This window comes from Eufriesea mexicana, unplaced genomic scaffold, assembly GCF_001483705.2.
Source record: "Eufriesea mexicana isolate 0111107269 unplaced genomic scaffold, ASM148370v2 scaffold653, whole genome shotgun sequence".
Lineage (NCBI taxonomy): Eukaryota > Metazoa > Arthropoda > Insecta > Hymenoptera > Apidae > Eufriesea > Eufriesea mexicana.
In genome coordinates, this window is record NW_016908802.1 from 303,567 (window position 1) to 331,054 (window position 27,488).

The window sequence follows — 27,488 nt, forward strand, 5'->3', positions numbered from 1 at the left end:
CACTTTCTCGACCGGTTCAATTCTCATCCTCGATTCACCTACGTGCCATTCGCTCTCACCTCGAGCCCCGACAATTTACTCTCTCACCTTTCACGGCGCAATCAGTCCGTCACTCGTCATTTCGCGCCCCGTGCTCCGCGTCCAACGATCTCTCGCTCTCGCGCCGCCGTACCTAGCTCGGGCTCAATCTACTTCGCGCCGGGACCCAGAGTAAAATCGTCATCAATTACCCTCAATCACCGAGGCGTCTAAGACCGATCCTTCATCCCTCCCCGTACGCCTCGCGCGGATCACCTCTGTTTCGTCCGGCATTTCCACTTCGACCACGATACCTGTGTACACGCCGTGCGTTCCTACGAATTTATCGCGCGACGCGTATTTAAGTTACGGCTGAATTACATCGCCGACGATATAAATCGTTCGGCGTATAATGGCCGGGCTCGTTCGCTCCGACACGACCCCGACATAATAGGAGGGCTAATAATTTCGCGATACCAAGTTCGCGCGAACTTCGTCTCGCTAATTAATTGTCCGTTTTCGACGTCTACGCGCGACGGGGCACGCGATACAGGGTCGGGGGGCACGTCGCCGGACCGCGGTTTCCCCGTTCCACCGGCGAACAAGCTGCCGCGGCGGCAGACCCCGCCGCTTGGCTGACCCACTTTTCTCCGAAACCCTTCCGCGAAAATCGATCGAGGCTCTCTCTGCCTTTTTCCGACGCTTTCGAATTACCGCGGGAGAGCCTATCGGAAGCGTCCGCTCGTTAAAATTCCGTTGCACCGACCGGCAGGGTCTGCCGCCACACGGCCGGCCAACCACCAGCTCCGAGTCTACTCGATTAAAACGAGATTTCGCGTGCTGCAGACCAACGATCGTGCGAATAATAAGGGGGAGGGAAGAAGAAAAAAAAGGGCCAACTTCCTGCACCGTCCTCCCGAGAAGGTGGAGAAAGGGAACCCCGCGGAAGGAAGACGGAACGTTCCACCTTCCGCGAGACCCGATTTCGCGACACCGACGAATAGCCTTCGTTTCTCTTGGCGGTGAAATAGCAAGGGAAATACATAGCAGTGCCGTCGAGTCGCGATTTCGACTCGTTCCGTGTACAGCGCGTAAATCATCGGTGACCTACAAAATTCGTCAAAAGCCTGACTTTTATTAAACGACGAACGGTGGATATTCAGTGAACGCGTGTAGCGATACGACTTTTGAGCCCGGGGTTTATTTCCGAGCCCCTGTCTCCTTTCACGCGAAACGTTGAAACCGTCGTTTCCTTTTCCCCGCCGTCGCGGTGAACGGGAAAAGTGTCCGAAACACAGGCACAGCCCGACAGAGCGCGTCGTCGTCCAGGCAGAGAGTGCTCCGTCAAAATAATGTTTTTCTTCGGCAGCGGGAATTTTTTCGAGACTAAGAGCCGGGTAAGCGACGAAAGAAACGCGGAGGGGCCGGAGGAAAGAGGGCGAACGAAGAGCGGACGAGAAACAGGTTGACGCGAGGATGGCTTGAAAAGCGCAAAACACTACACACGGAGGGCCCAGCGCCTCCCTCGGCATCCCGGCCGCCGCCATTGCCGCCGCCGCCGCCGCCACCGCTCTTGGCTCCCTCTTTTCACCGTCTTCGTTCGCCTCTCTTGTCTTTGTGAAGCGGTAACACGCCGGGTTGCCGACCTTCCCTTCCCGGTCCAGCTTCTGTCCTCCGTCTTACGCTCGTCCTTTGCCTCCCCTTTGCCTCCCCTTTACCACCTGCTCGATGCTCGCGCCTCATTCTCGCGGGTCTCGGAATGCACTCGTCGCTCGTCTTTTCTCTTCCCCTCATTCCAGCGATTGTCTCGGTTCCGTGCGCACGCACACGGACTCAGGGCCGCGTGCACGTCGCCATTGCCGCCGTTGTCGTCGCTGGTCGTCGCGTCGGCGTCGTCGCTCGCCCCCCTTGCACACGGTCCTCGACGATGCGATGGGAAGAAATATTTGCACGTCCGACCGGGAGTCACTCGATGATGGTATTATTCGCCGCGAGCCGAGGCAATGGATTTAGATACGCGAACGGGGAGGACACTCGGGTTGTGTAGCCGCTTCGAGGTCGGTTATGGCGTATTACCAGGTAAATCGTACGAGGAGACGAGCGAGAGGGAGGGATATTCCAAGAGAATTCGGTTTTATTTGTTTTCGCTTGGTAGGAGTATAAAGCGTATAATAAGGAGGAGAGCTTTATCTTTTTCTCCTTTTTCCAGTTACCGGACACGAGGGACATAAGGAATCTTATAAGAGGTTCCCTATCTCTTCGACCTCTTTGAAAGCATCCCGGCTACAAGGATATTACGATCCGGGCAACGTTATCGAGACCCACGCCGCGTCGAATATAGTAAAATTCCGCGCGGACAACGTACGCCGGTTTCGTTACATTGAGAACGCGCTTGTACATTCTTTACGCGGAATGGGCCAAGATTTTAGAGGCTTTTACGGCGAGAGCTTCTTGCGGGTCCGAGTCGTTAAACAGCGCGTGATTTCGGCCCCTTTTTTATTATCAGGCATCAGGACGCGAGGTACGGAGGACGCGAGCCCCGCGGCAACGACGAAGGGAGAGAGACGCACGTTCGGAAGGGGGAGGATGGCGGGGGATCCATTCTGAAAAAGATCACAAATTCAAACGAAGCGACGCGATAACTTTTCCGCGGGACGTTTATTACGCGGTCGTAACATGCGCCGACTAACGGGCCTACCTGCCTGCACGCCGACTTAATTGCACGGAAACATCGGGATCGCATAATGAAGAGGTCTCCTGAAAAGGTATCGGGGAAGGTGCGCGCGATTTCGTCCGCTCCTTCTCTCTCCGCTCCTCGAGCGCGTCGCGCGGCCGTGTACAAGGCGGATTAAAAGCGTCGAAAGTCGAGACGTCGCGCGAATTATGCGTACGGTTCCCGTTCGCTGCACCACGACTCTCTCTCTCTCTCTCTCTCTCTCTCTTTCTCCCTTTCTGGAACAGCCCGGTGTGCTTCGGTCGCTTGTTGCTCGATTTTCAACGCAGCCGGAGAAACGAGGCGGGGAACAGAGACATCTGTTCTCAGGAAATTGTCTTAAGCCCGAGGCTACCGGTGCTGATCGATGGACCGGTCATAAATTTAAACTACAACTTTTATGGTTCTTTAAGGACTGCTTCGTACATTCGCCGCTGGTATTCCTTGTGCTCTCTCTCTCTTTCTCTCTCCTTCGCTCGCGACGCGGCGCGCTGCCGCCACCGACGAAACGGCGGCCATCCGCGCGCGGTTTATATCGGCGGTATAATATGGCCGCGCGGGTCCCGCCGGTTTTAAGCGGTCGTTGCGTTAGACACGGAATGGTCGAGATCGGTCGGTATCGAGGCAACTCGCGAGGATTTGCAGGAGTAGTTCGGCAGTCGGAAGGGGCCTCACGACGCACGGCGTACACGGCGCATTAAATTTGTTCGCTTTAAGCGAGCATTGTTGCGTGTCGTCCGCCTCAAAGACCTCGTAACCGGTTTTAATTAACATAACAGACACTCGCGGTGGATAAGGAACAGCGTCGATGAAGAGGAGCCGCGTCGAACTCGCCCCGTGTTCGCGATCTCGCGAAAAGAGAAAGAGAAAAGGAGAATAAACGGGGGAAAGGGGGGAGCAAAAGGGGAGAGAAAAGAGAGGAAGGGAAAAAGAATCACGACCAATTAAAATCGCGAATGGTCGCGCGCCGTTATTGCTTCTGCCTGGTCCCAGCAGCTAATTTGAATCGTTCTAATGAAGAGGTCTTTCGCGAACGAACGCGCGACCAGCCGCGCAATTTAATCGGACACGCTGTGTGGTCCGGTGGCAAGGGGGCGGTCGAGACGCGTGTCCGCGAAATCTTCCAAAGTCGCGCCGACTAAACGGTCCAGGTCGTTTAATTGCAATTTATTACGCGCCTCCAACCGAACCAAACTCGACGACCAGCCCTCTACGATTTCTCCGATCGAAATCCGGGGGTCCGCCGCCGACGACGACGAGGACGACGATGGCGAAACGCGAGAGGGAGTCGCAACCGTGTACTCGCGTACGCTGGCCACGCGGCCCCTTATTCTTCCCCCTTCGAACAATGTAACCGGCTTTAATTGCGTCAGCTACGGTTGCCGTTTGCCCGCTCCCGACTGCCAGGAATCCGCTCGATCCTCCTTCCGTTCGCCGTTCGCCGTTGGCCGATCACGGCGAGCCGTGAACTCGGTTCGCGAGGCTCGCGCGATACGAAGCTTCTATATCGCGGTAGAAATTACCGTGGTACGATGACCGGCTAACTGTAATTCAATTATCGCGTTAATTGCGGCCGACCATCGATCTCGTCGATTCGAGTGCCGTTCGCCTCGCGAACCGCAAGTTTTATCGTTTCTACTTCTCCCTATCGTCAGGTCTACGTGTTGCGCACCGCGGCGCGGCGCGTTTCGAGCAGCCGGTCGTCGATGACTTCCTTTTGCGTTCGATCCCGATGCTTCTTCGTGGCCGTAATTCGTGGCAGGTATTGATTTAAGGTACGAGATAAATTTCGTGGCCGCGAGATTATTATTTGTTGCACCGGTTGCTTGTAATTATTCCGTCGAAAAGCAAAAGGAACGGAAAGGCGAATAACGGTGAGTACTAACGGGTTGATAACCGGTAATTATCCACCATGGCAGAAGCCGAAAGAGCGTGGTTTTTATTTTTGCGCGTTTGCTCGCCGGAAATTTTCCGCTTTTTTGCTCATATTAGGAAGGCAAAGGTTCTCGTTCGGATATTACGTCGTAAATCGGTGTTTCGCTTCACCGCAATTATTACTCTCGTTATCCCGTACGTCGTTCGCACCGGATAAATTCTATCCGACTTGCATCATCGTCCCTCAGTCGCGACGCGACTTTTCCGGAAAATAAGGCGGAACGGGGAGGATCGTGAAACAATAACAACGACGCGATAACGTCGATAGGCACCGCGCGCCCACGTGCTTCGCCCACATTTTTGATCGTTCCACTGACCGACCAATCAAAAGCAGCTCCATTTGCTAATCAACGACGATTTCGAGCAAGTCGCAAATCAGCATCAATGTGCCATTAGCCCTAATGAACCTTCTTCTAACGAACCCAATTCACACTCCGCTTAAAAGCCAGCAACGTTCCGCCCGGACGCTACACCCGAGCCCACACTCGTTCTCGCGATTCCACGATTTATACGTCGTAAAATCTCAAACGAACTCGAACCAATTTATCCGATGCTTCAAGACAATTTCCACGCGTACGATCGACCCGTGCCCCACGATCGTGGCCGCTCGTCGACAAACGCGCCACGGCCGATACAGCCGTCGAATCTTAATCCAGTCTAACGGTGTTCGATGCCAAAGAGAGAGAGAGAGAGAGAGAGAGATACAGAGAGAGAGATGGAGAGAGTCGGTGAGAACGTCGGGCGTCGATCGGCCATCGCGTCGCGACGAAATTAATTAAAGTTGCGCCGCCGGCTACGTAACTTTCCAGGAATGCGCGCCGCGTACCTTGACAATGGCAGAACTGCGACCAACTTTTTAATGCGTTCCGATAACGATTCCGATAACCGAGCGGCTCAAATAAAAATTACCCTGGACGAAACGGGGATGACGGTAGGGTTCGGTATCGGCAGAGAAAGCAGGAAGAGGTCAAGGGGGATCTTAACGACGAATTGCGATCTCGGTGGCTGTAGGAAAGGCGAGCCGGGGGGCAAAACTGCAATCGGAACGCGCGGTTTAAGCAAGAGTTACGACCCGGGGGTACGAGCGCGCACGGTCAAACCGGAGTTCCGCGCGAGGGTAGTAGTTCCGAAGATAATTTCACCGGTGTTGTCGCGTCGCGGATGTTCATTTCGCGCTACGATCAAATTTCCCGGTTTTACGATTTCGATTTTATCGGTCAGTTAGTAACGCGAGCGCGTAACGTTACATTTGCAGGGGGTGGCTTTCGCGGCGATAAAGGAAGCCGTATTCTCGCGGTGATACTACCGACGTAAAAAAAGAAAAAAAAAAAAAAAAAAGAGAAATGAAATAAGAAGGGAAAAAGAGAAATAGAATCAAATATAGGCTCGGACGGTTTTACGCGAACCAACGATTCGCGTGTTCGGAAATTTCGAGAGGAAACCGTGAAACGTATCGAGCACCCGTGCCTCGTACGTTCGTGGAAGTAAACTCGAGGGCGGTCGTTCTTCCACAGTCGTTTCGCCAAGAAGCTACAACCCATTTGGAAGTTCGCCTCGCGAAGAAGCGTGGAGCAATTTGTCGCGCACGATAACGATCCTTCCCGTCCTTTACGAGAATTCCAAGAACGGGGTGTCGTCGTGTCTCCAGATGCTTTACGAGCGGAAACGCGTGTCGCGATGCGCGTGCACGCTCCGCTCGGTTATCGCGGGTCGAGCGGGCGAGCGCGGATTCTCGTTCGTTCGCGAATCAATTTCTCGGCGAGTAAAACTCGAGTGGGTCGTCTGTAAACATCGGCCCGAGGAATCCGCGCGTGCAAACGAGGCACGACCAGCGACGACGGACCGGATCCCTCGCGTACGCGAGAAAATTGCGATCGCTTCGGCGTCGAATGAAATTTCGCGGATCGGTGTAAACGGGACGCGAAGCACAAGCCCCTCGTAAACCTCTCGCCGCCCTTTGACCTCCGCGCTTCTTGACAATTCCACCTGCTGTTGCGCTTTGACGGCGCGGCGCGAAACGCGGAATCGAGGCGTTTCGTCCCGGCTTTTACACCGAGAAATATGAAATCGTTTGCCGAGCAGTTCGAACGATCCTTTTGTGCGCTTTATCGCGTGCGCGCGATACGAAACGTTGGCCTTTTATTGCGACCGTATACCGAATTCGTCCGCCGATTACGACCACACTCCGAGGGGTTCTTTAAAAGTCCGCGCGGCGTGATTTACAGCTTCCGTGTTGCGAGCGTATCCGCTCGTGTATGTGGGACACTCGTTAAAGTATCGAAATACCAGCGGCTTATGAAATTTCCCCGCGCATTAGTTCCGAAGCTCGAGAGAACGCCGATAAGGAACGCGGATAAAAACTTACTTAAAATGCTAATGCTTATCGACTCATCTTACAGGGGTTACGCGGGGCCACGAGAAGACGCGGAAGGAGAAATAAAGGGAGAAAAATTCGTGAAACTTCCGATAATCGTATTCTCTCTGTTCGTGCCGTTTGGAGAAATATCACCTGTTCGAATCCGGTGCGCGCGCGCGTTCGTATCGTTTTGCCGAGAGACGTAACTACATTCGTTTCGTCTTTGTAAACGGTGCCGGGCGCGGGGGAAAAAAGGGTGTCCACTTATAAAAGCAGGCGCGTGCAGGCAGGAAGCGTACACGAGCTTCTTGTAATCCGCGCATACCAACCGGCTCCGGGGGAGAATGAATGCAGAAGCAGCCTGCCAGCCAACGGAGAACGAGAGAGCGAAGGAGAGAGGGAGAGAGAACCGTAGCTCGCGCGCTAAATTAATGTAACGCGCGACCGCGACGGGCTTATAATCTGATCCCCGGCTGCACCGGTAGCCGTGTCGCTTTTTTACGCGTACCCGTGAACTCGACCGATAAGGATTATTTGTTGAATCGCGCTTGCGACCACGGACCCCCGTCCCACCTAAGATCTACGTATTTTCCGCCGAAGGCGGCCCGATTTCGCTTAATTACTCGCTCGCGGGAATCGCGTGGCAGCCATCGAAGAACCGACCGCACGCCGCGGCGTGTTCGTTAGCGTTTACTGTTTTAGGTACCAGTCATTCCGCGGACTCGATCGACGAGTGGCTTTTTAACCGGGATAATCGTTTCTAAATAGAAGGACGAGGGGATACGTGAGAAAAAGCCCGATACCGATCGGCTGCGATGGTAGCTCTCGGTTACATTATTCCCCCGTCTTTTTCTCCCGGCTCGGGGTGTTCGAAATGGCGGTCGTGTAAGAAGCGGAGAAATTCCGCAGTGACAGCCGCGAAGAGAGAGACCTCCCGAAACGCAAAAGAAAATTTCAAGCAGGAAACGCTGGAATAATATCGTCGTTTTTTCCACGAGATTAAACGAGATCCCACGAAGAAGACGGCGTTGGCCTCGCGCGCGAGCAAAGAGGCTTAATGGGGTCTGAACGGGGACCGAGCGTGCGTTTCGAAATCGGTACCCTCCGACGCGGCGGAATCCCCCGTTCGCGTACGAAGCCGCGTTTCGGGGTAGAGCGATGGAAAAATCTGGAGAGAAAGAAGAGCAGAGGGTACGTCAGCGTCGGTGGTCAGCCAGCGGTTTAACGAAGTTCGCCGGCCGAAGAAGAAACTTCGGTTTAATTTGGCGCGCATTAATGCGCCTGGGAAACTTCGTCAGGAAGTTGCAGCCCGCTACCGAGCCACTCTCTCTCTCTCTCTTGCCTTCTTTCATTTTTCTTTTCCACCTTCTTTTTGTCCCTTCCTCTTTCCTCTCTCCCTCTCTCTCTCTCTCTCTCTCTCTTCAGCCCTTCCCTCCTGCCTATCCTTTATCTCGTCGATCGGCCGAGAAAAAGGCGCGCTTATTAAAAAATCAATAGACCCGAGCCGAGGAACGGGCCCGTCTCGTCGGCAATCTTCCCTTAGCGCCGCGACGTTTTCTCGAATTTCACGAAAGTCGATATCGATATTCTCGCTTGCCCCGCGCCGCGACCCTGCTAAAATTCTTCTGTAATGCAACACGCTTCATCCCTTTAGGCACGAAGTTTGCTCGGACGCCGCGATTAAGCGGACAGGTTACGCGCCAGTTAACTGGTTTATCGGAGGAACTTTATACTTTCGCGGAATCCGTCTCCGCGCGCGAAATAACCACGAGATCGTCGAGACGAGAACTAACGAGATCGATGAGACGCGCGTCGAAATACCCCTAGCACGCGGGGATTGATTTCGCTAACGCCAACGCTTATTAGCTACTGCACGCTCAAAGCGAATTCGTGACCCCCGAGCCGCTTTCGCGCGACTTTGACCGCCGAAAAAAGGAAACGCCTGTGTGCGAAGGTGCGATTGTTCGCGTACACGACGAGCAAACCTGTGGGGAAAATGGCCGGAGGGGTGGTGGCGGTTACCCCAGAGACCGGAGAGCCTCTTTTCTCTCTTTGAGGGGGCGAGCCGACTTAGCAAAAAGGTCCCGGGTTCGCTCGTATGAATGTTAACGAGAGCGTGATCGGAAAAAAGGAGCCCGAGGAGAAGGAGAAAGCGGAAGAAGCCGGAGGTGAACGCGGAAGAGTGGTCGAAGGGGGAGCGAAATCGAAGAGGGTGGGCGGCGCGGCCGCCGGCCAGAGAGCGAAATGGGAAACGATTTCGAGTGCACAGACTGTTTTCTATCGGTTGCGGAGTGTACCGGGAAGCGGGTCAAGTGCGGGTGCAAGCAGAAGCAGTAGCGGCAGGGGTAAACAGCGACAGGGGTGGAGACGCCGGCGAAGAAGATAAAGGGAGAAGGGGAAGCGACTCGTACGGGAGTGTGCATTAGCGAGGAACAATGGAGCGATCGCGCGAGTTTCAACGGAGAGAGCGAGAGAAAGAGCGAGGGAGAGAGGTCGTTTTATTATCGCGAATGGCACCACCCCCGCATTTCGTACGTCTTAATAAAGCTCGGTTTCTTCCATCCACCCCGTTCGTTTCTACCTTCCTCTCTTACTCTTCAGCCGTGGCTTTTTGCTGAAAAGCAGCTTGGGTGCCCCCCCGCTAAGCGTGCCTCTTTACCCACCCCTCCTGCACCCTAAGCCGCCTATTATCCTCTTTTTATCACGGCCCTGCCGGCTCGCAGTCGGAAGCGGTTAACACCGGCCAAAAAATAGAGCCGAACGCAATGCATTAAACAGATAACGCTGGCCCTTCTTAACCCATCTCTCCCTATCCTCCGAATCATCCCCTACGTCGCGCTGTCTATCGCGACCCGTCGTCGCAACGAAACGAAACGTTGAGAGAGCGAGGAGATTATGGATCTAACGAGGATCGCGAAGAATCCTCGCGAAGGGCGCGAGAGGAACGGAAATCGAAGTCACGTCTATCCTCGGCGCGAGTTTCGCGCGGATCCCGAACGAAGAACCCGGGAAGATACGAGCTACGACGATGGGAACAAACGGCGAGCGGAGGGCTGTCTCGCGACGCTGAGAAGCACGGCTTATTCCGGAGTTATTTTTCACGGGGCGTTGAAAAATTGCCGGCAGTAAGAAATCGGAAATCGATTACGTCGTGGAATCCAGGATGGGGCGACGGCGTCGTAAGGAGAGAAACTGATGGGCGCTCCGCTCGAAAGACACTGGTAGCTCCGCTCTAGCGGAACGACAGATCGATCTTCCACTCGCGCGTGCACTCGTACGATCGTCGACAGGCTGATCCCGTAGATTCCATAAAATTAAAGGAGGAACTTCTACAAACCATCCATGAAAACGAAATCACTGAGCGGAAATCCTCCAACGATCCATCTTTTACCGTCTATAAAAGAAACAACGCCGAACGAACGGGCTGGAGTGGTTGTAAACGTAGCGTAGTGAACGCGATATCGTTAATTACTTCGTCGCTTCCCGTTTCACCCGGCATCACCGTGAATAAGTCGGTGCAGCGAGGTGGCCTCGGTTTCGCGTAACGGGCTGGTTACCAGTCGGGTCGAGTCGACGTTTCAGCCGGGAGGAAACTATTTCTCTAACTGAGCAGGCTAACGCAGCGCGAACTATGCCACGACCCCGATAAAAAGGAAACGATAATCCAGCGTCGAGCGCTCCGCTCAACGACTACTCTATGCAAATGCTGGGACCGGAGGTGGCGGCCACGGTCGCGTTGAAAAAAGACGCAGCGAAAGAAAGCTTGCGCGCGGGGTGGGAATGAAAGGAGAGCGAAGATTTTCAATTACGGTCAAAAACCAACGGGACGGGGGGTGAGAGTTGATCCTGCGCGAATAGAAAACAGGTTGAAATAGGGCACAGCCAAGGTTGGCTGCAATTTTTGAGGCGCTCTCGTTCGCCAACTGGGTCACGTACGCCGGAAGTAAGCGTCACGAGAATTAAAAGTCCTCCCCTTACTTCTACCCGACGTCGAACCACCGCCGCCACGTTCAGGAATTCCGGCTGAAAGACTCGCTTCTTCTCTTCTCCTGCCCCCCGCCCTTTGTCACTCCACCTGCTTCCACCTTCGTAACGGCGAATCTTCTCTCTCTCTCTCCTTTACCTCGGTGTCACGAGACGACGAGGGAAGAAGGAGCGGAGGCGCGACGGCACGACCACGGGAGAGGAGACGCGAAGATCACGGCAATCTCTTATTTTCCGCGCGACCGATCCATTCGGCGCGAATTGGAAAACGCGAGCGGCAAGAGAACGAAGTTCCACACGAGCTGCCGGGAACCGGAAGAAGCGGTAGAGAGTACGTGGAAGTAGCAGCGACGAGGACGGTCGCAGTGGGGGCGCAAGTTTCGTACAGGATTTCATTCGCTCGTTTTCCATCGGGCTGAGAGATTTTTGCGGCAATCGAACCCACTCAGCCTGATAAACGCGCGTGGATACGATCGGCTCTTCTGCCTTGTAATTATGCACCGCGCAATAAAGATTTTACCGATACGATACCGATAATAGTCGGGGCAATTTAAGAAACACGATCCACTTGCACCCGATCTGGATCGCTAATATGGAAGCGAGGCTGAATTTAATTATCTCTCTTTGTCCTCGTAAAAGGAGATTAATAACGTGTAAATAATACGATGTTACGTTTATTGAGCTATAAACGCGGCGTCGTGGTAGACTCGCGAAACAGATATCAATTCGACCGGCTGTATCGGCTCGGATTAATTCGATCGAATCAAAAATGAGATTAAACGTTGCACAGGATTAATGCGCGAGCACGCTGCACCCCTTTTTCTCCCTTCTTTTTGTAATTACGAATCGAAACGCTAGCGCGTGTCAGTGACCAGTTAAATTCGCTCCTCAGACAGGTCGTTACCGTTTGAACGGCTAATCGCGTGGAACTCAATGAACTCGACGAAAACACGCCGAAGGCACAGAGAGAAGAAGAAAGAAGAGACGGCTAGCGAACTGTGCTCGCAGCGACCGCTCGCGCATGATTGGAAATTAGATTAGTCACGTTGAAGCGGCTTTCAACGAGCCTCGTCGTCCTCGCCGTCGTCATCTGGGCATTGTTACGTGGTTAAACAGCGAGCCACGATACACATCGCACCGCGTGGCAGGAAGAAAAAGAAGGAAAAATATACAGCGAGATACGCTATCTGTATCTCGCCCCCCTCCGACGAATGCAGAAAAATTACCGAGGAAAGTTAACAGACTCGTAAAACATTCCATCATCGTAAACACGGTGTACGGCAGAGAGCTTTCGCGACGCGGATGTTCGCAATAAAATCGGCGATAAACGTGTTTTCGAACGACCTTCGAAATTAACTTCGACACCTTGTAATAATCGTCCCCTAGAACGGCGCCGAATAGAGGATCTCGGTTCGATTCCTTCTCGTACGGTTGCCCGATACGAGCGCGAAAGCAGGTTACGCGTGAAAACGTCGCGAGCGGAGAGGAGGTTTCGAAGAGGGAACTCGGTTAGCCGCACGTACGCGGCGCACGAGGGCCGATAGGGAGAAAGAACGATCGAGCGAGTATTACGGTACACGGGGAACGAACGAAGAGGACGAAAAGCTGGAGGAACGAAAACTGGCGTGGAAGGAGAAACAAGCTGGAAAAGCGGCGTAATGCGCAGTAAATTGGGGCCACCGTGTGCTGCCGATGTACCACAAATCTTAGACGCTAAGGTTCGCGGCGAGTTACGGTTCCTCGGGTTAGCTGGAAAAGCCAGAGAGAAAGCGGAGGGTGGAGACGCGCCGGAGGTGGTAGGTTCAGACGGGACGAGGTTGTTTGGCCGGTCGTTGGTGAACGACGTTGAGCCGGCGCACTTCCGTTTCCAGCTGTACGGAACGTTTCTCGACTACGACGCCAACGAATGCCGGGGCTGTATTCCTTATCGGCGCGTCGCGACACCCGGAATCGAGAGCCGGGGGTTGACGCGGAGTTTGGCAGGAATTTAAAGGTGGCTTATCTGGTCCGCGTGTGTTTGTTGTTTGGCTTCGATGGCACTTTCGTGGAACGATTCCGCGACATCGAGCGATCCAACGATCGGAAAACAAGCGATTTCAGCAGCCCTCGACTGGCAATCGTGTAACTTGCTCGACCCTTGAACCATTTTTCCTCCATACTTTACGCAGTTTAGCGAATCGCGCGGATAAATACGACCGGATGACGTATCGATTCGCGTAGAAAAATATTCAGACGGAACGAGGAGGGTAGAGCTCGATGAGAGAATATCGAGTAGGGCAACGGTTCGTGCCGAAGTGGAGATTTTTCAGAATCACGGCCAATCGAGCCACGCGATATAGCGAATAAATAAAAGATAAAAATCGACTGGCTGCTCGAAACGGTCACGTCACGGCCGTTCTTAGCCCTTTATCTACCTGCTGCCATTTTTCTCCGACCGTTACTTCCGTTTCCTCGCGGCGGAATCAAAGACGTTGCCAAAGCCGTCTGAGCCGTCCACCCCGCGCGGTGCACAATGCCGGAGATTTTGATTTATCTATCGCGTGAGTTCCCCGTGGATGTATGTACGTGTGTGTGGCGGACGAGCACGAGTTCCTTGGAGTGCTCGAAGGGTAGTAGTAGCAGGGTCGCGATACGAGGTCGATGGAACGAAGGGCAAAACAGTGGAAACGCAGGGACGAGGACGGTTGCGCGCGGATTAGGCGCAGCCGAGTGTGCGATAACGCGAAGGAATAGAGAGAAACTCTTCTCACCCCTCTAACCCTGGACTTCTCTCCTTACGCGACCCTTTGCAACTCGAAATCGCTCTCGAGACTGCCGCTCGTTAATGCTCGGATCCGCTCCGACGTGTGTGCAGGACGCGTTCCGAAACTTCGGCTCGGTTGCGCAACCAACCAAATCTCCACCCTTTTTACCCACGGTTCGTGCACGGAATACGATCCGCGTGCTTTTTGTCTCGAAACTGGCAACCCGCGAAAGAACCGTGTAAAGTACCTCGTATGAATTTTCGATGTAACTTTATCGGCGAAAAAAGGCTCGAAGCAGGAAACAAGCGGTTGTCCGTAGCACGAGCGCGGTATTAGGGAAAGCTGGAGAATCGTAAAACACCCTGGCGTACTTTCCACGCGAATTACGATCCACTCGACGACGATGAATCATAGAACAGGCCACCGCGCGCACATCTGCCGGTATATTTTTCCAAATATTTAACCACAGTTACCCCCGTAACGCGTGTTTGTCCTCTAATTACAACGCGGCCACGGCAAACACGCCTCCGTCGATTCTTCCCGCAACAATATCACTTCACACGCGGCTTCTCCTAAATCGATTAACGCTGCGAATGAGTTAATTCTCGATGTGGCGTTCCGTACACACGGTACAGGGCCTCCTAAGCTGCCACTGCCGCCGCCGCGACCTCCTGGTCCGTTTCCTAAGGGTCTTTCAAGGGGGTCGAAGGGACGATCTCCGCCGCGATAGGAGAATGTAACAGGCCGCGGCAGTGTACACACTGGCCGGCTACTTCCATCCTCGTTATTAAACACACCGGTGTTTGCTTTCCGATAAATGTTTCAACGGTCAACCCGTAAGCGTGGCCGCCGTGCTGCGGTTTCGCTCCACCGGATATGCAGTGCGTCGATCTGCGTTGTGTCCGCCCTTCGCTACCGGCCAAACCGCCGCTCCCAAACTCACCCCTCTTTCGTTCTGCATGCCTGTACACCGCCCCCGTTCGGAGATAACTATTTTTCCACCGTGTACTCGCGGGCAATCGAACGCATTGATTTTCCGCCGGTTTAAATTCGGTTCATTGAATGTTAAGCAAGTCGCTGCGGAGAAAATGCCGAGGGTTAAAGCCAAGTAAAGCCACGCGATGCGAAACCAAGCGCGCGTGTACCTTTCCGCTGCTAATCGGTACTGCTATTTGCGTACATCCACGCGCTTCTCGATTCGAGCAAACTATACCTTACGCATCGCGCGTTACAGTTGACCAAAATACTTTGGTACTCTTCGGCAAAGACGAGGTGTAAAAGAAATTGGCATAATTCGGGATTTGGCAGAAATAAAAGGACGACGAGAGGAACGCATTTCTCTGTCGTCGAGTATTCAATAGCGACAGGGTTCTAATCTACGTCCTATGGTATCACTACGCGTCGCGCGTTACAGTTGACCAAAATACTTTGGTACTCTTCGGCAAAGACGAGGTGTAAAAAAAAATTGGCATAATTCGGGATTTGGCAGAAATAAAAGGACGACGAGAGCAACGCATTTCTCTGTCGTCGAGTATTCAATAGCGACAGGGTTCTAATCTACGTCCTATGGTATCTGGACCCGCGAAATATTTCCTCCTTACCAATTATTAGGCATGCAAGAAAGCAGAAGCGCCGACTTACCTTCCCCTCGACCCGTGCCACGGGCTTTTCGTCGTCCTCCGGTCGAAACTCGCGTTCGACTGGCAAGCGACAATTTTTCACCTTCTCCGAGAACACGGTCGCGCTGTCGTGCAGCGCGTAAATATTCGCGCGCTCTCCTCTGTGGGGAGGCTTAATTGGCACAAGGACAGAGCCGAAGCCCGTGGACAGGTCGCCGGTTTGGAATCGGCGCGCGCTGAAATCGTAAATACCATGGCACTCACCTATATTTCGCGCCGCGACGGTACAACCGCTGGTTAGGAGCCACGCAAACACCAGGCCACTGAGTAGACCTTTCCGTCGACCCTTGCGGCACTCCATCGTGAAGTTCCGAGCTCCGACTACGCCTGCAAACAAAACAACCAGCATCGTTAGAGGGTGAGAGTAATTGCTACCGCGAGCGTTACACCGACCACGCGGCCACGCAATTTTTCACCGAGTTCGAACATTTTTCGCGCAGGAGCATCTAGACTTATCGGGGGGTCGCGTCGCCGGGGGTTAACTCGTGGCGCGTACGTTCAACGCGTGAAAGCCACGTCGAAACTTTCACGTGGAAGGCCAAATTTCGAATTCCTCCGACGGCTTCCTTTAATCCCCCGACAGAGAAATTAGAATCGATAAACGGAATAAACGCGCGGAATCCTTCCTAAATTCCCCCAATCCATCGGGGATCATCGCGCCCATCTGTTCGGGTGTTTACGCGCGCCCGACACCCATCGCGTGCGTTTTCCTTTTTTTTCCCTGTCGAGCTTTAAACTCGATGTCAGTCGCATTCTCTCGAAATCCCTTTGTCGCGCGGCATTACCGAAGGAAAACACGTTATCCGTGCGATTTCGCGCCTAATCCAGCTGGCGCACCTGCTCTCCTCCTGCTGCCGCTGAAACTCGTAACGACGACGTCTCGTCGCGTGGATTTTTTTTTCCGCGCGAATAGCTTCCCTGCTCTCTCTCCCCAGTATCCATCCAGAAACGATCGAACATCCCTCGATCCCGATCGACGGGACGTATACTCGGTTCCTCGTTCTCCTGTGTCCGCGTGATTTTTCCACAGCGACGACACGCGGCGGGGGTCGGAGAGGGGTACCGCGTGCCGGAAGGAAAATTGCAACGCGGTTGTCTGCGGAACCGGTATAAATCAGCTTAATTCGGGCTAACGAACGGAATAAACGCGAGGAAAGTGGGAAGGGTTGACGGGCGTGTGCTCGCTCGCGTTCACGGGACGAACTCTCGAGGGTTAGGCGAACGAGCCGCGAGCTACGAGTCGAACGCAGTGCGCGCCGAGTGAATGTGGGTTAACGAAGGCAAAAAAGGAAAACAGTTTTCGCATCAGCGTTTCGGCATTTAGCGGGCGCCGCACAATGGGACGCCGTGAAATGAAAACATTCGAGCCAACGCCGAGAGGAACGGAGAGAAGGAATATAGAAAACGAAACGAAGCGGCGGTGGCCAAAGAGAAAAAGGGCTCCGAAAAACAGAGGGACGGAAATAGAGCGCGGCAACGCCAATACCGTGTTTCCCTCCCCGCGCTTTCGCAGGCTGCACAACCGGAATCCTAGCAGAAACTTCCCAACTATTTATTTCCGTTCGACGCTGCGCCGGTTATGCTTTCGTTCTCGTTTTTCCGAGCCACGCGAAATCCGACCTGGTGGTCGCTCCAAACGCACGCTCCGAACAGTCGCTACAAACACCCCCGTCGAACGGTTCACAGTGGCCCGTACACCGCTGTCTTACTTCCACCCTGTCGCGAATTAATAGTCGTACCCTTTCGCACATCCGCTCCGTTAAATCTAAACTCGCTCGATCATCTCGTTTCATTGACTTTAACTCGAAACCACCTCGTAAGCTGGCGTTGAAAACTCTCGCTATATCGATTCCCGTTCGCGAAACGCATTCCGAGGACTGTTATTTTCTATAACCGATATAGAGAAAGGAAATCGGTGAAGCACGCCGATTACGGTTACGATAGCTCTCGAAATATCGATTCTTTGTCGTTTACTGTTCGGATATTACATTGCGCGTATATCGAGATTCGAAACTATCGCGGGAGTTGTGGTAATCGGTGTCGTTTTGCAAAGATTACTCTTCGAGAAACGATACCGAGTCGGGAAAGTACGCGTTAAATTCGAGCACTGCCGATTTCGATAACCACGTAGGATTCCGTCTGGATCTTTGCACCGCGCTTTCCATAGCTGTCACCGAATAGCAACGCAGGTCGCAAGCGATGCACGATCTCGTGGAAGCGTTCAAAGGCACTAACGACGGGGATATCTGGAGCGGTGCCAGTGGTCGAGCGACACGCCGCCGCCACCACTGCCACGGCCGCTACGAGCGCAACCGGGACCGCGTGAATTTTTCCAACGAGCCTAATTAAGTCGCGTGGCGGTCTCGCGGTGCCCTCTCCGCCCTTTGTTTCCCTTCCTGCGTTTCGCTACGTCCGCATCGGGCTGCTGGACAACGTGCCCCGAGCCTCCTTTCTCTCTCCTCCCTTTCTCTCTCTCACTCTCTCTCTTTCTGTCCCGTTACCGTTGCCATTCAATGGCGGTTAATACGAGTCGGCAGGATGAACGCGCAATCGCGCGGCACCGTGATTATCGCGGAAACATCTGTAAACTCCCGTAGTAACAATGATAATTGAATAGAGCGGAGCCAGCGCGGTCTTCGGGCCGCACGTCCAAGCGCACGCACGCGGTGCACACGTCCGACGCATTACGCATAATTAATCCGACGATGCTTATCTCTTCTAACCTTGTATCCGCGTGCGCGTTCGCGTTCACCGCGTGAATAGAATCGAGCGCGCGCCAGCCTGATTCTCCTTTCATCGCCGCTGCACCGAGACTCCCTTCACCCGGCCGCGCTCGCTCCGCCCGCCATCAACCCCTCGTATTCTTTTCCGTTCTCGTTCCCTGCGCCTATTTACATGCCAGTGAATTCCACCTTTTCTTCGACTGGTTCGCCGCGGAGCGCAGCGTCGCGACGAGCCCCAACTTTCGCGAGTTCGCCAACTTGGTACTCCAGCCGCGGCGGTAGCCTAGGTGGTTGGCCATAATTCCGGATACGCGTCGAATTTGCCGAGCAAACTGTGCGTGGATCCGAGTTGACACGGTTAGGGGTTGCGCAACAAATTAAAGCGGTGACTCGAGAGTTGAGGCGCGAAACGAAGTAACAGTTGGCGAAACGTCGAAGCAGCCGAAGATTTGCCGCGTAGTATGTAAAGTGCGTGTACGTGTCGCCGCGGCGGCGTCTGATCGAGCGTCGCCGTGGATTACGGTGTTACGCGTACGTGCGCGAGGCGCGTACAAAGCGAACGAGCAGACGTAACGAGCCGATGTACACGAACGCAACGAGAAAGCGTTCCACCGCGGATTCCTCGTGCGACTATTCCCCCTGCAAGACGCGTGGCAACGCGTCGCGTTTTTCGCTTTCTCGCGAAACGGTAAACTCGGCGTATCGCGGAAGATCAAACGATAGACTCCGTTTACTCGTAAATACCAGTTTAAACGAGATACTCGGCGATCTCGAGGCGGCTGTTGATAAACGAGATACGGTAAAACTTAATCTCGCGTGCGTTACGCGATTTCCCATACGCAGTGGTTTCATCCGGAAGCGGAGAAACCGCGACGTAACTTTTGCGCGGTGGTAATAAACGACGCGAGGCGCAGCGGTGTCGCGTATTCGGAAGCGGTGGTAGACGGTGCGCGTTTATCGGGAGGATCGAGAAAAATCCCGAATTCGCGTGCACCCGCGCTTTCCTCCGCGGAACGTTATTGTTTGCACCGGCGGTACCGAGCTAATTACATTCCCACGGACGCGCGCGTATTTGCACAAGCGCCACGATAATTGCGATAAAACCCGATGACAACGCGATTTCCATCTCTCGGAAGTCCGCCGCGCGCGCGTACCGCGCGGCCTATCCGATATACAATTGGCTACGCTTGCTAGGCGCGCACCGTAATCTCACAGGCGGCCGATTTTTTTCACCCCGGCTGAATACGATTCCTTGGAAACCACCGCCAGGCCCGACTGGCTGCCGTATTTTTGAAGATCGGTAATCGAGTCCTCCGGGTCCGGTCTGGCTCGCGGAACGCATTCCCGGCCTCCGCGGCTTCCACAGCCTGCAGAAATTCTAAGAATCCGCCAGCGCTTATCGACTCGTCGAATCGCCACGCTTCGCTTCGATTCGCGACTCGATCACGGTGGAGGGAACCGAGGGGGGGGGGGGGGGGCGGGGAAAGGTTTTTTTTTAAACCCGTCGATGATGTAAGAAGCGCGATGGTATCGGTGTATTCGTATCGGAAATTGCGAGTGGCGAATTACATCGGGAATAAAAACGCAGGGGCGAAAGGAGGAACGAAACGGTGGTAGGTGGTTACACGCGTGGTCGAGCGGAGCGGGTGCGGTCGCTGGTTCGTAATAAAATTCGCAATTATCCGGCGAGATTCGGCGAGATCTCGCGGAGCGGAGAGAAAAGCGGAGCACGGCTAGCCGCTGCGTCGTTAAAACGCGCGTATGGGGACGGTGCAATCGCGATAACACGGATGATCGGTCGCGGTTCGGGGATAATTCGCGAGGCCACTTAAAATCGTTTCGTGGCCCGTTCCCCGAGGGGGATGAATGGCGAACGAGCCCGCGGTAACTAGGCCGCTTTGTCCCCTGTCGGTCGTTCCGCCGCGATTTCGCGACGATTTCGAGCACGAAACGCGTTAATAGGCCGGGACCGGGACAGGACCCTCCGCGCGAGACGAGTCAGGCGTACGGAAGCCGAGCGTGTTCCAGACGCGAAACCGCCGCACGGGGTGGGCCGTGTTCGACGCGAAATTATTTGTTGAAAATCACATTATCGAATGGACACGTGGGGCCCCGCGATGGCGCGCGCGACCGCGTCGGATTTGCAGCTTTCAATTTTACACCCAGACGCATTTTAATGCGGCCGCGGAAACCCCGAACGCGATCGCCATTCCCCGGTGCAATTAAAAATAATTGCGTATTCGCGTGCTGCGCGAATTGCCGTTGGCTCGCGGAACCGCAACCCTGCTTCCAGGCGTTAACGTGGCCCCTGCCATGGCGGCCGCGCGCCACGGCGATGAGTTTTGTTTCGTCGATGGACTTGATTACCCGGTTATTTCCTGCCTATGGCATTCGTAGTTCGAAAGGAACGAAATAATATCCGCGAACCGTTGTATGCCGCGCGTGCTCTTGAAATTATTCGATGAATTTCCAGCGCGTATCGTCGAACGGAGAAACGGCTATAATAAATCGACGAGATACGTTTTGCTCGCTACGTCGGGGTACCGTGTCCATACCGCTCATTGTTGCATCCAACGACCGGCCTGTTCGAAATATTTGCCTAACGAGCGAAAGACACGAGTTCCAGTGTTCCCGTTGCGTTCGAGAGAATTAAACGTATTTTCAGGTAGTACCGCGTTTAACGACAGTCACTTAAAACCAGAAACCGTACGAACCCAACCCCTAGCCCGCTCGTTTCTCTTTTCCTCGCCCTTTTGTTTATTCGTCCGCGTCGAACGAACGGTCACGCGGCCCGTGGAACCCATAATGGCCCCCGCAAACATAAGAATTACCGGTTGTGGCATGCGCCGGGGACATAAAATTGCGCTGGTCGCGTTGCTCGATTTTCTTTCGGCTCGGGGTTGCAAATGAATCGTTCTCGCCGGCTCTCTCTTTCCCCCTCCCTCTCTCCCCCCCCCCCCCTTAACAGCCGCGAACAAGCAAGTACGCGTGCGAACGTGGTGCGTGCACCGGCACAAAAGCTGCACAGCTTTGTCCGCCGCATGCAACTCGGCGTATTATAACAATTACTCCTTTGAATCAGTCGCCACCCACCCCGACTGGTTACGATTGTTCGCCGTCCCGATTTTCTGCTTTGCTACTTTGAAACTGTCGAGACCTTTGCGCGACTTTGTCCCCTTTTACGCGACGCGGACGGAATACGGAAAAATCAACATACGTTCGCGAGGAACAATCATATTCGTTAACCGATACACGTGCTTTCGCGTACAATGCGTCGCCGGCTACCATTTCCACGCGCTATAGCAGCCGAGCCGGAATCGAACGAGCAGTCTCGTTTGTTACGCAACTTGGACAAAGATATACTTCCGATCTATCGAAACGTCGCTCCAAATATCCCTCGACCTTTAACTCCGCGACGGTACGCGTACGTACGTGTTCGAAGGACGGTGAACCAATAACATTTGCACGGACTGAACTACATCTCCCTTCGCGCGTCATCGTGATCGGTGTCGCGAATGGAGTACGAAAAAAATCCAGCCACCTTTCATCCGCGTGCCAGTCAGACTCGCGGAGCGGCGTAAATCGCGGCGCGGTCGGAAGAAGGCCTTTCTATCGCGTAAATGGAACGCGTGTCTTTCCGTCGACGTCGCCGACGTCCCCCGCCGCCTTGCCTGCGTAACGTCTTCCTTTTGCTGCATCGCGGCATGCATGCACGTCACGGAGCGCGAGCTGCCACAGCGGCGCACGTGCACCGCGGTGGAAAGCCGCGAGAGGACAATTGGAAACGGGGTCACGTCAGGGAACAAGATGGAGCGGAATAAAAAGGAGTTCCCGACGGGATGTATCGCGGCTAAATTTTATTTTCGCATGGAAAACCTGCCGAGATCGCTGCTACCGTATCTGGCTGCGGGACCGGCGAACGTCGAGCGTTCGACGTCGCGAGGGATCGATCTTGTCCCGTTTCTTTCCAAGCCAATCGGCCATCGATCTCCGCGAGTGGATAGCGAGTGGTCGAAATCGGTTCTTCGAGTTTCTCCGACGAATCTGGGCAGGGAGGATCGGGCAGCACGGAGGCGGAGAGAAAGAGAAATTTCTCTTAGAGATTGGCGACCAAGGGGTTGGAGACGGGCAAGATGGAGGGCGTAGCGCGGCATTTGAGTGGCACGGGGGAAGCGACGCGATGGAATTTCAGAAATTGCGCTTGACATTTTCGCGTGCATCGGTGTATACCCGCCCTCTGCAGCGAGGCGTCTTCAACGTTGCCCTCCTGGTCTCTCTCTGCACCTACGTCGAAGCCTTCTATTTTCAGCCGTGAAGGCGTCGACGACGCCTCGCTCTCTTTCTCTCTCTCTCTCTCTCTCTCTCTTCTTCCCTCTCGGCCGTGATCGTCCCTCGCGAATCGATCGAAACGCCCTGGAATTTATCGACGGACAGCTAGGACTACCTAGGGGTTGGTATCGAACGCGCGTTCCGCAAAAATTACAGCGACCGTGAATGTAAACTAGGATAAAGGAAAGTAGGAGGTACACGAACGGATGCGCCCCGATCGGAATATTTTTCATATTAGCCGATTCGTTTGGAGCAGCCCTGCACCATTTCTCCGCGCTGTTCCCTTTTACCCGATTACTCGGCTCCGCTGGAGCGCGCGATCCTTTCATCGAGGAGCCCGGGGAGGAAATCGACAGTCGGAAAATACGATCGCCGGGATCCAAGAGAAAGGAAAGAATTTAGCGGACGACGAGCCAGCGACCGGATCTCGTTCCAAACAGTCCACGCGAGCCGTACGTATCAGAAATCGGATGTTATTGCAGGCGGCACGGATGAAAACTGCAAAGTGCTGCACTCGATTATCCAAGTGCAGGCGTTTCTGGCCGGGACATAACGCTGTTTCAGCCCCCCGTTTTTTGATCGTTTTTCCACCGCGTCAGAGATCGTCGGACCAAACCCAAACGCGTATTATCGCGTATCGATAGGTTCGATTTCGCGAACCGACTTGGACGTTCTCCACCGCGAAACCAACGTATTCGCCGGGTCGGGATAGCTTCGGCAGAGCTCGCGGAATTTCCCCGCGAACCTCGCGAAGAATGCCTTTTTCCACGCGGTGCTCGTGGCCACGTTTCGAAGCACGAGAGACCGGAGCGTTTGAAAACACGGGAAATGCGGTCACGCGAGGCGGAAGCTAGACGAAAAGGGAGGAACGGGAGAAAGCACCCGATTTGTTTCGCGGGCCGCAGTCGTTTGCGGCGCAAATAAGCGACTGCTGGGTTGACGCGAGGGGACGGACGTAAAATACTTACGGGCGAATACCGTGAAGCGCTGATAATTTCAAAGGAGGCCACGGCACAGAGGCGAAGGAAAAAAGGGGAAAGCCGTGGAAGCGGAAGACGGAGAAAAGGGAAAGACGCGGAGAACGTGCAGCGTAGCGAAAGATCGTTGCCGGCGTCGTCAATGGCGGAATGCCTGGAGTTCCAGCGTGGTCGAGCGTGGTGCATCGTCGAGGAAAATAAATAGAATCGAACAGTCCGCGCGGAACGAGAACGGGACAAAGAAACAATTAAAAGAACACACGGCGAGACAAAATAATTAAACTCGCTGTCCTCGTTGACGAGTCTATCGTTCCGCGAGCGCTCTTATTCGGCTCGTTGAACGAGCAGTTTCTCCTCTCTGTCGCGGGTTCGAGACGATGGGAAGCGGCGTACGCGAGAGCGATAAAATTATTAACATGGAGAAAGGAAAAGTGTAGCGAACCGGCGAGAGACTTGGACGAAACGAGGCGAACGCTTTCGAATTGACACAAACGACGGGGATGAATCGCGGTATAGCCCCGGCATTACGGGAAATATCGCGGGAGTGGCAGAGAAATGGGACGGGGAGTAGGTGGAGGTAACGATTGTATTATTCGGCCCCTTTTAGAAAATTCTGCCCGATCTCCGTGTTCCGGGTACGCGATCCCGGCTTTGGGCTCCTCCTTCGTGGAACGAGGGCTCACTTTTCACTTAAGAACGCCAGGGGTAGTCTCCCCTTTCTTCCTCTCTCTAACTGCTCGGCATTATTCGTTATTACCGCGTGCGTGATGCGAGCAGGGCAAAACGGTATCGCCGATAAATCTCCAGCAACCGTGCCGAGAGACCGGCCAGATAAAGTCCGACTGGATATATACGAGCGAACGGGAGCAACGACGTCTAACCTCTCCTGTCTTTTCCCGCACTCCTTTCCCATAGCTCGAGGGTTGTTTCGGCTTCTGCCGTTTCTCTGTTCCACAGTTCACCGTGCTGGCTATAGCATTTCCGTCGGGACAGCGTTCACCGGAAGAGGACAGAGTCGAACACGGGGTACGAACTACGGAGAAAGGAGCGCGAAGAGTTGGCGCGGACAAAGAGTAGCGACTTCAGTGACGCGGCCACGCGTTTGCTCCGACGACGACGAGGATATGGCGAAACAACGCGCCCTCGACTTTGTATTTATATACAGATTTTGCAACCCGAAAGATTAATCGAATCCCAACGAACCTCCTCCGGAGTGGACCGATCGGATCTACGATCGACCCTGTACGAAACGAGCCTGCGAATTCCGGACTTCCGCGCGATAAATCCTCGGGAGCAGCGTCTATTCCGCGTTACATCTAATGATTCCGGTTCGCTGGCTCCCTCTTGTTCCGCGCGCGACATTAACCCCGTCGACATTATATGGCGTGTCTGAATGGCAGTAACGATTCCCTTAAAACAATTTATGCGCATTGATTAATAGGATAAAGCTCTCGAGAGTCGTGGGCTCGTGGAGGGAACCGGCGCGAACCGGGGCGGCGAGAGGCAGAGGTCTCGCAGCCACGGGGAGACGATAGGGCGAGATATCGAGTACACGCAGCGCGAAATGCAAGGGACCGTGAAGCCATCAATTTAAATGTGCATTGGCGCCGGATCGGTCGTCGGGAGGCTTAAATTCGGCAGAACGAAATGGTTCCCGGTCTCGCGGAGTCGAAGAAGAGGGCCGGTAGGTATTACCGGGAATACGAGAAGCTTTTAATCCACCTTGCCGACTCTTCGATACGATTAATCCCGCGCGGAGGAGAGGGAATTTATTATAGACTCCGCCTCTTCAACCCCGAGCTGGCTCGCCAAACGATCCTCTCTCAAATATTTTTCTATGCATTCGCGGAAAGAAAATCGCTGACGACGATGACGACGATGACATCGATGACGTATATTCCCGATCGAATTCCTGCTCGGATCCCCGACGATACGAGGGAACCTAACCTAACTCTCGTATTTTCGAAAACAATGATCCGCAGTATTGCGGTTACGTGCAGGAGAGGACGATACACTCGATGCGCGGTAACAGGGGAAAACCAGTAATGTGTACACGGCACGGTTCCGTGAACACACAGAGCTGCGGGGGCGTATGAAAGCTCCGAAAAGCAGAACTGCATTACGGCCTGCAACGGCGGCGGCAGCGGCAGCGGCAGCGGCGCAGTTGCATTAACTGCGTTCACACGTGCAAGCCCGCGCGCAAACACGCGTCCACCGATTTTACAGAGCGTTTCTTTCCACCGCGATCCGCTAATTCCTCCTCTCGATCGACCCGCGACTGTCCCGCGACCGTTTCGCGCCGATAAATCCGCGAATTACCCCCTCGACTCCGTTTCCCCCGTAACAACGCTATCGTACCCCGCCCCGCACCACGGTTTCTGCCTTTAGCCCGTGTTCTTTCTCGGTTTCGATCGGGCGAGGTTGATTATCGGGGTCGTTTACGATTCTCGAGGATCGTATCTGGTTTCAACTAACCCCTTTGTAGAGGGGACTCGTCGAATCCCGTCTAACGTGCTTATCCGTTCAAAGGGGCAGATTAGACGGAATGGAATCGTCTGGTAACCGAGATACGCGATTAAAACGGAAAGTATCAAAGATTCGGACGCCGCGGGAGAAGGACGGTGGAAGGGACGATACAAGACGAGGAGAATTTTCATCCGGATGCAACGGCACGCACGGCGCATACCATCCCGATGCTGCCTCTAATGAAACGATCTTATCCCTCGTATGTTGGTTGCCGAGGCCCCACCACGCGTACACCCTCGCCCCCGGTCGAGGGGGCGACGTTAGATCGGAGATAAGATACGACAGAAACGCGCGTATCGAATCGTGTCGAACAAATAATTCGGCGGAGTTGTTTCGGCCGGGTACAAAGAGAACGCCAGGCGATACGTAGGAGGGTGGACGAGCGGAGGTCGAAGGGAGAGCAAGGAGAGAGGAATGGACGTGGGACGAAGAAGAGGAGAAGGTATATACGGTATACGTCGAGAACGTAGCAGGGTTATTAATTTTCGGACGGTGGCAGTGGCGTGACAAAGCCATCTGGCGTAATGGGCTTTCGCCGGTGCCGATTACAAGCTCGCGAGCGAAAAATAAAGGAACCGAAACGGAGAAGGCTCGCGTGGATCGCTGTCGGATGGAGAAGAGAAGGAGAAAGGGGAGAAAAAAGAATTGCGCAAACGCGATCGTACAGAGTGGTTGCAGCATCTAGAGAGTCTTGTTCGCGTTCGATGGAAAGCCAGCGTTAGAGGGAGAAAACGATTTCTGCCAATTTTCGTCTGTGCAATCTCGCGAGATTACAATGTAGACAAGCGAAAAAGCCCGGTTTCCTTTTTTATTTCGCCGATGTTTCGTGCCTCGTTGCCGCATTCCGATTTCACGGACTGCTAGAAGCTGGCCCCCTGGCTGGCCTGAAAGAGAAATCCGAGGAACTGCGCGTTGCGCGATTATAACGCGGCTACGGCAGATGGCATTCGTATTTCGTGCGATTCGATCGATAGTAATTCCTGCCCATCACTGCGGTCCGCGCCGGGTTGCGGTTTTGATTTACAACCGGCAAATGGAATCACGCATCTTCGATGGCCTCTCGGGCATAATCGAGGCCAGAATCGAGGAAACGTCGGCGATCACCGACTTCCACTCATCGCCGTGTCCAACGCTTCGGATCGTCGAGAAGAAACGGGAAGCCGCGTAATCAAATCAATTTCGCGCCCCGCGCGTTGCGAGAATCTGCTCCTCTTCTTACCGCCGCGCGCAATCGATCCGAGCCTTTGCGCCTTTTTTTCTCTCCCGCTTTCCAACGACGACGAATGGGGGCGAGCGAATCGCTTATCGAGATCGAAGGAACAACGGGGGGAGGGAGGCTTGGTTCCGTACGATCGGAGAAAATTTTCTCCTCTCGGTTGCGTTACGCGTTATTCGCATAATTCGCGTACGCGAATCCAAGTGACCGCTCGACAGATGGCAACGCGATGGCACCTCTTTCGAGGCAACACGGAGAGAAAGAGAGAGGAGAAAAGAGAGGGAAAGA

General features: G+C 54.2%; 1 protein-coding gene across 2 annotated transcripts in view; it reads right to left on the reverse strand.

The window, feature by feature from the left end:
• LOC108546251 (latrophilin Cirl) overlaps positions 1-27,488 on the reverse strand; it is a 290,348-nt gene that overhangs the window by 220,407 nt on the left and 42,453 nt on the right. For both annotated transcript variants that reach the window (XM_017898239.1, XM_017898240.1), the window contains exon 2: positions 15,634-15,756. In XM_017898239.1, coding sequence (XP_017753728.1) covers positions 15,634-15,730 — 97 coding nt within the window. In that variant the 5' untranslated portion in view covers positions 15,731-15,756. The remainder of the gene's footprint in view (positions 1-15,633; positions 15,757-27,488) is intronic.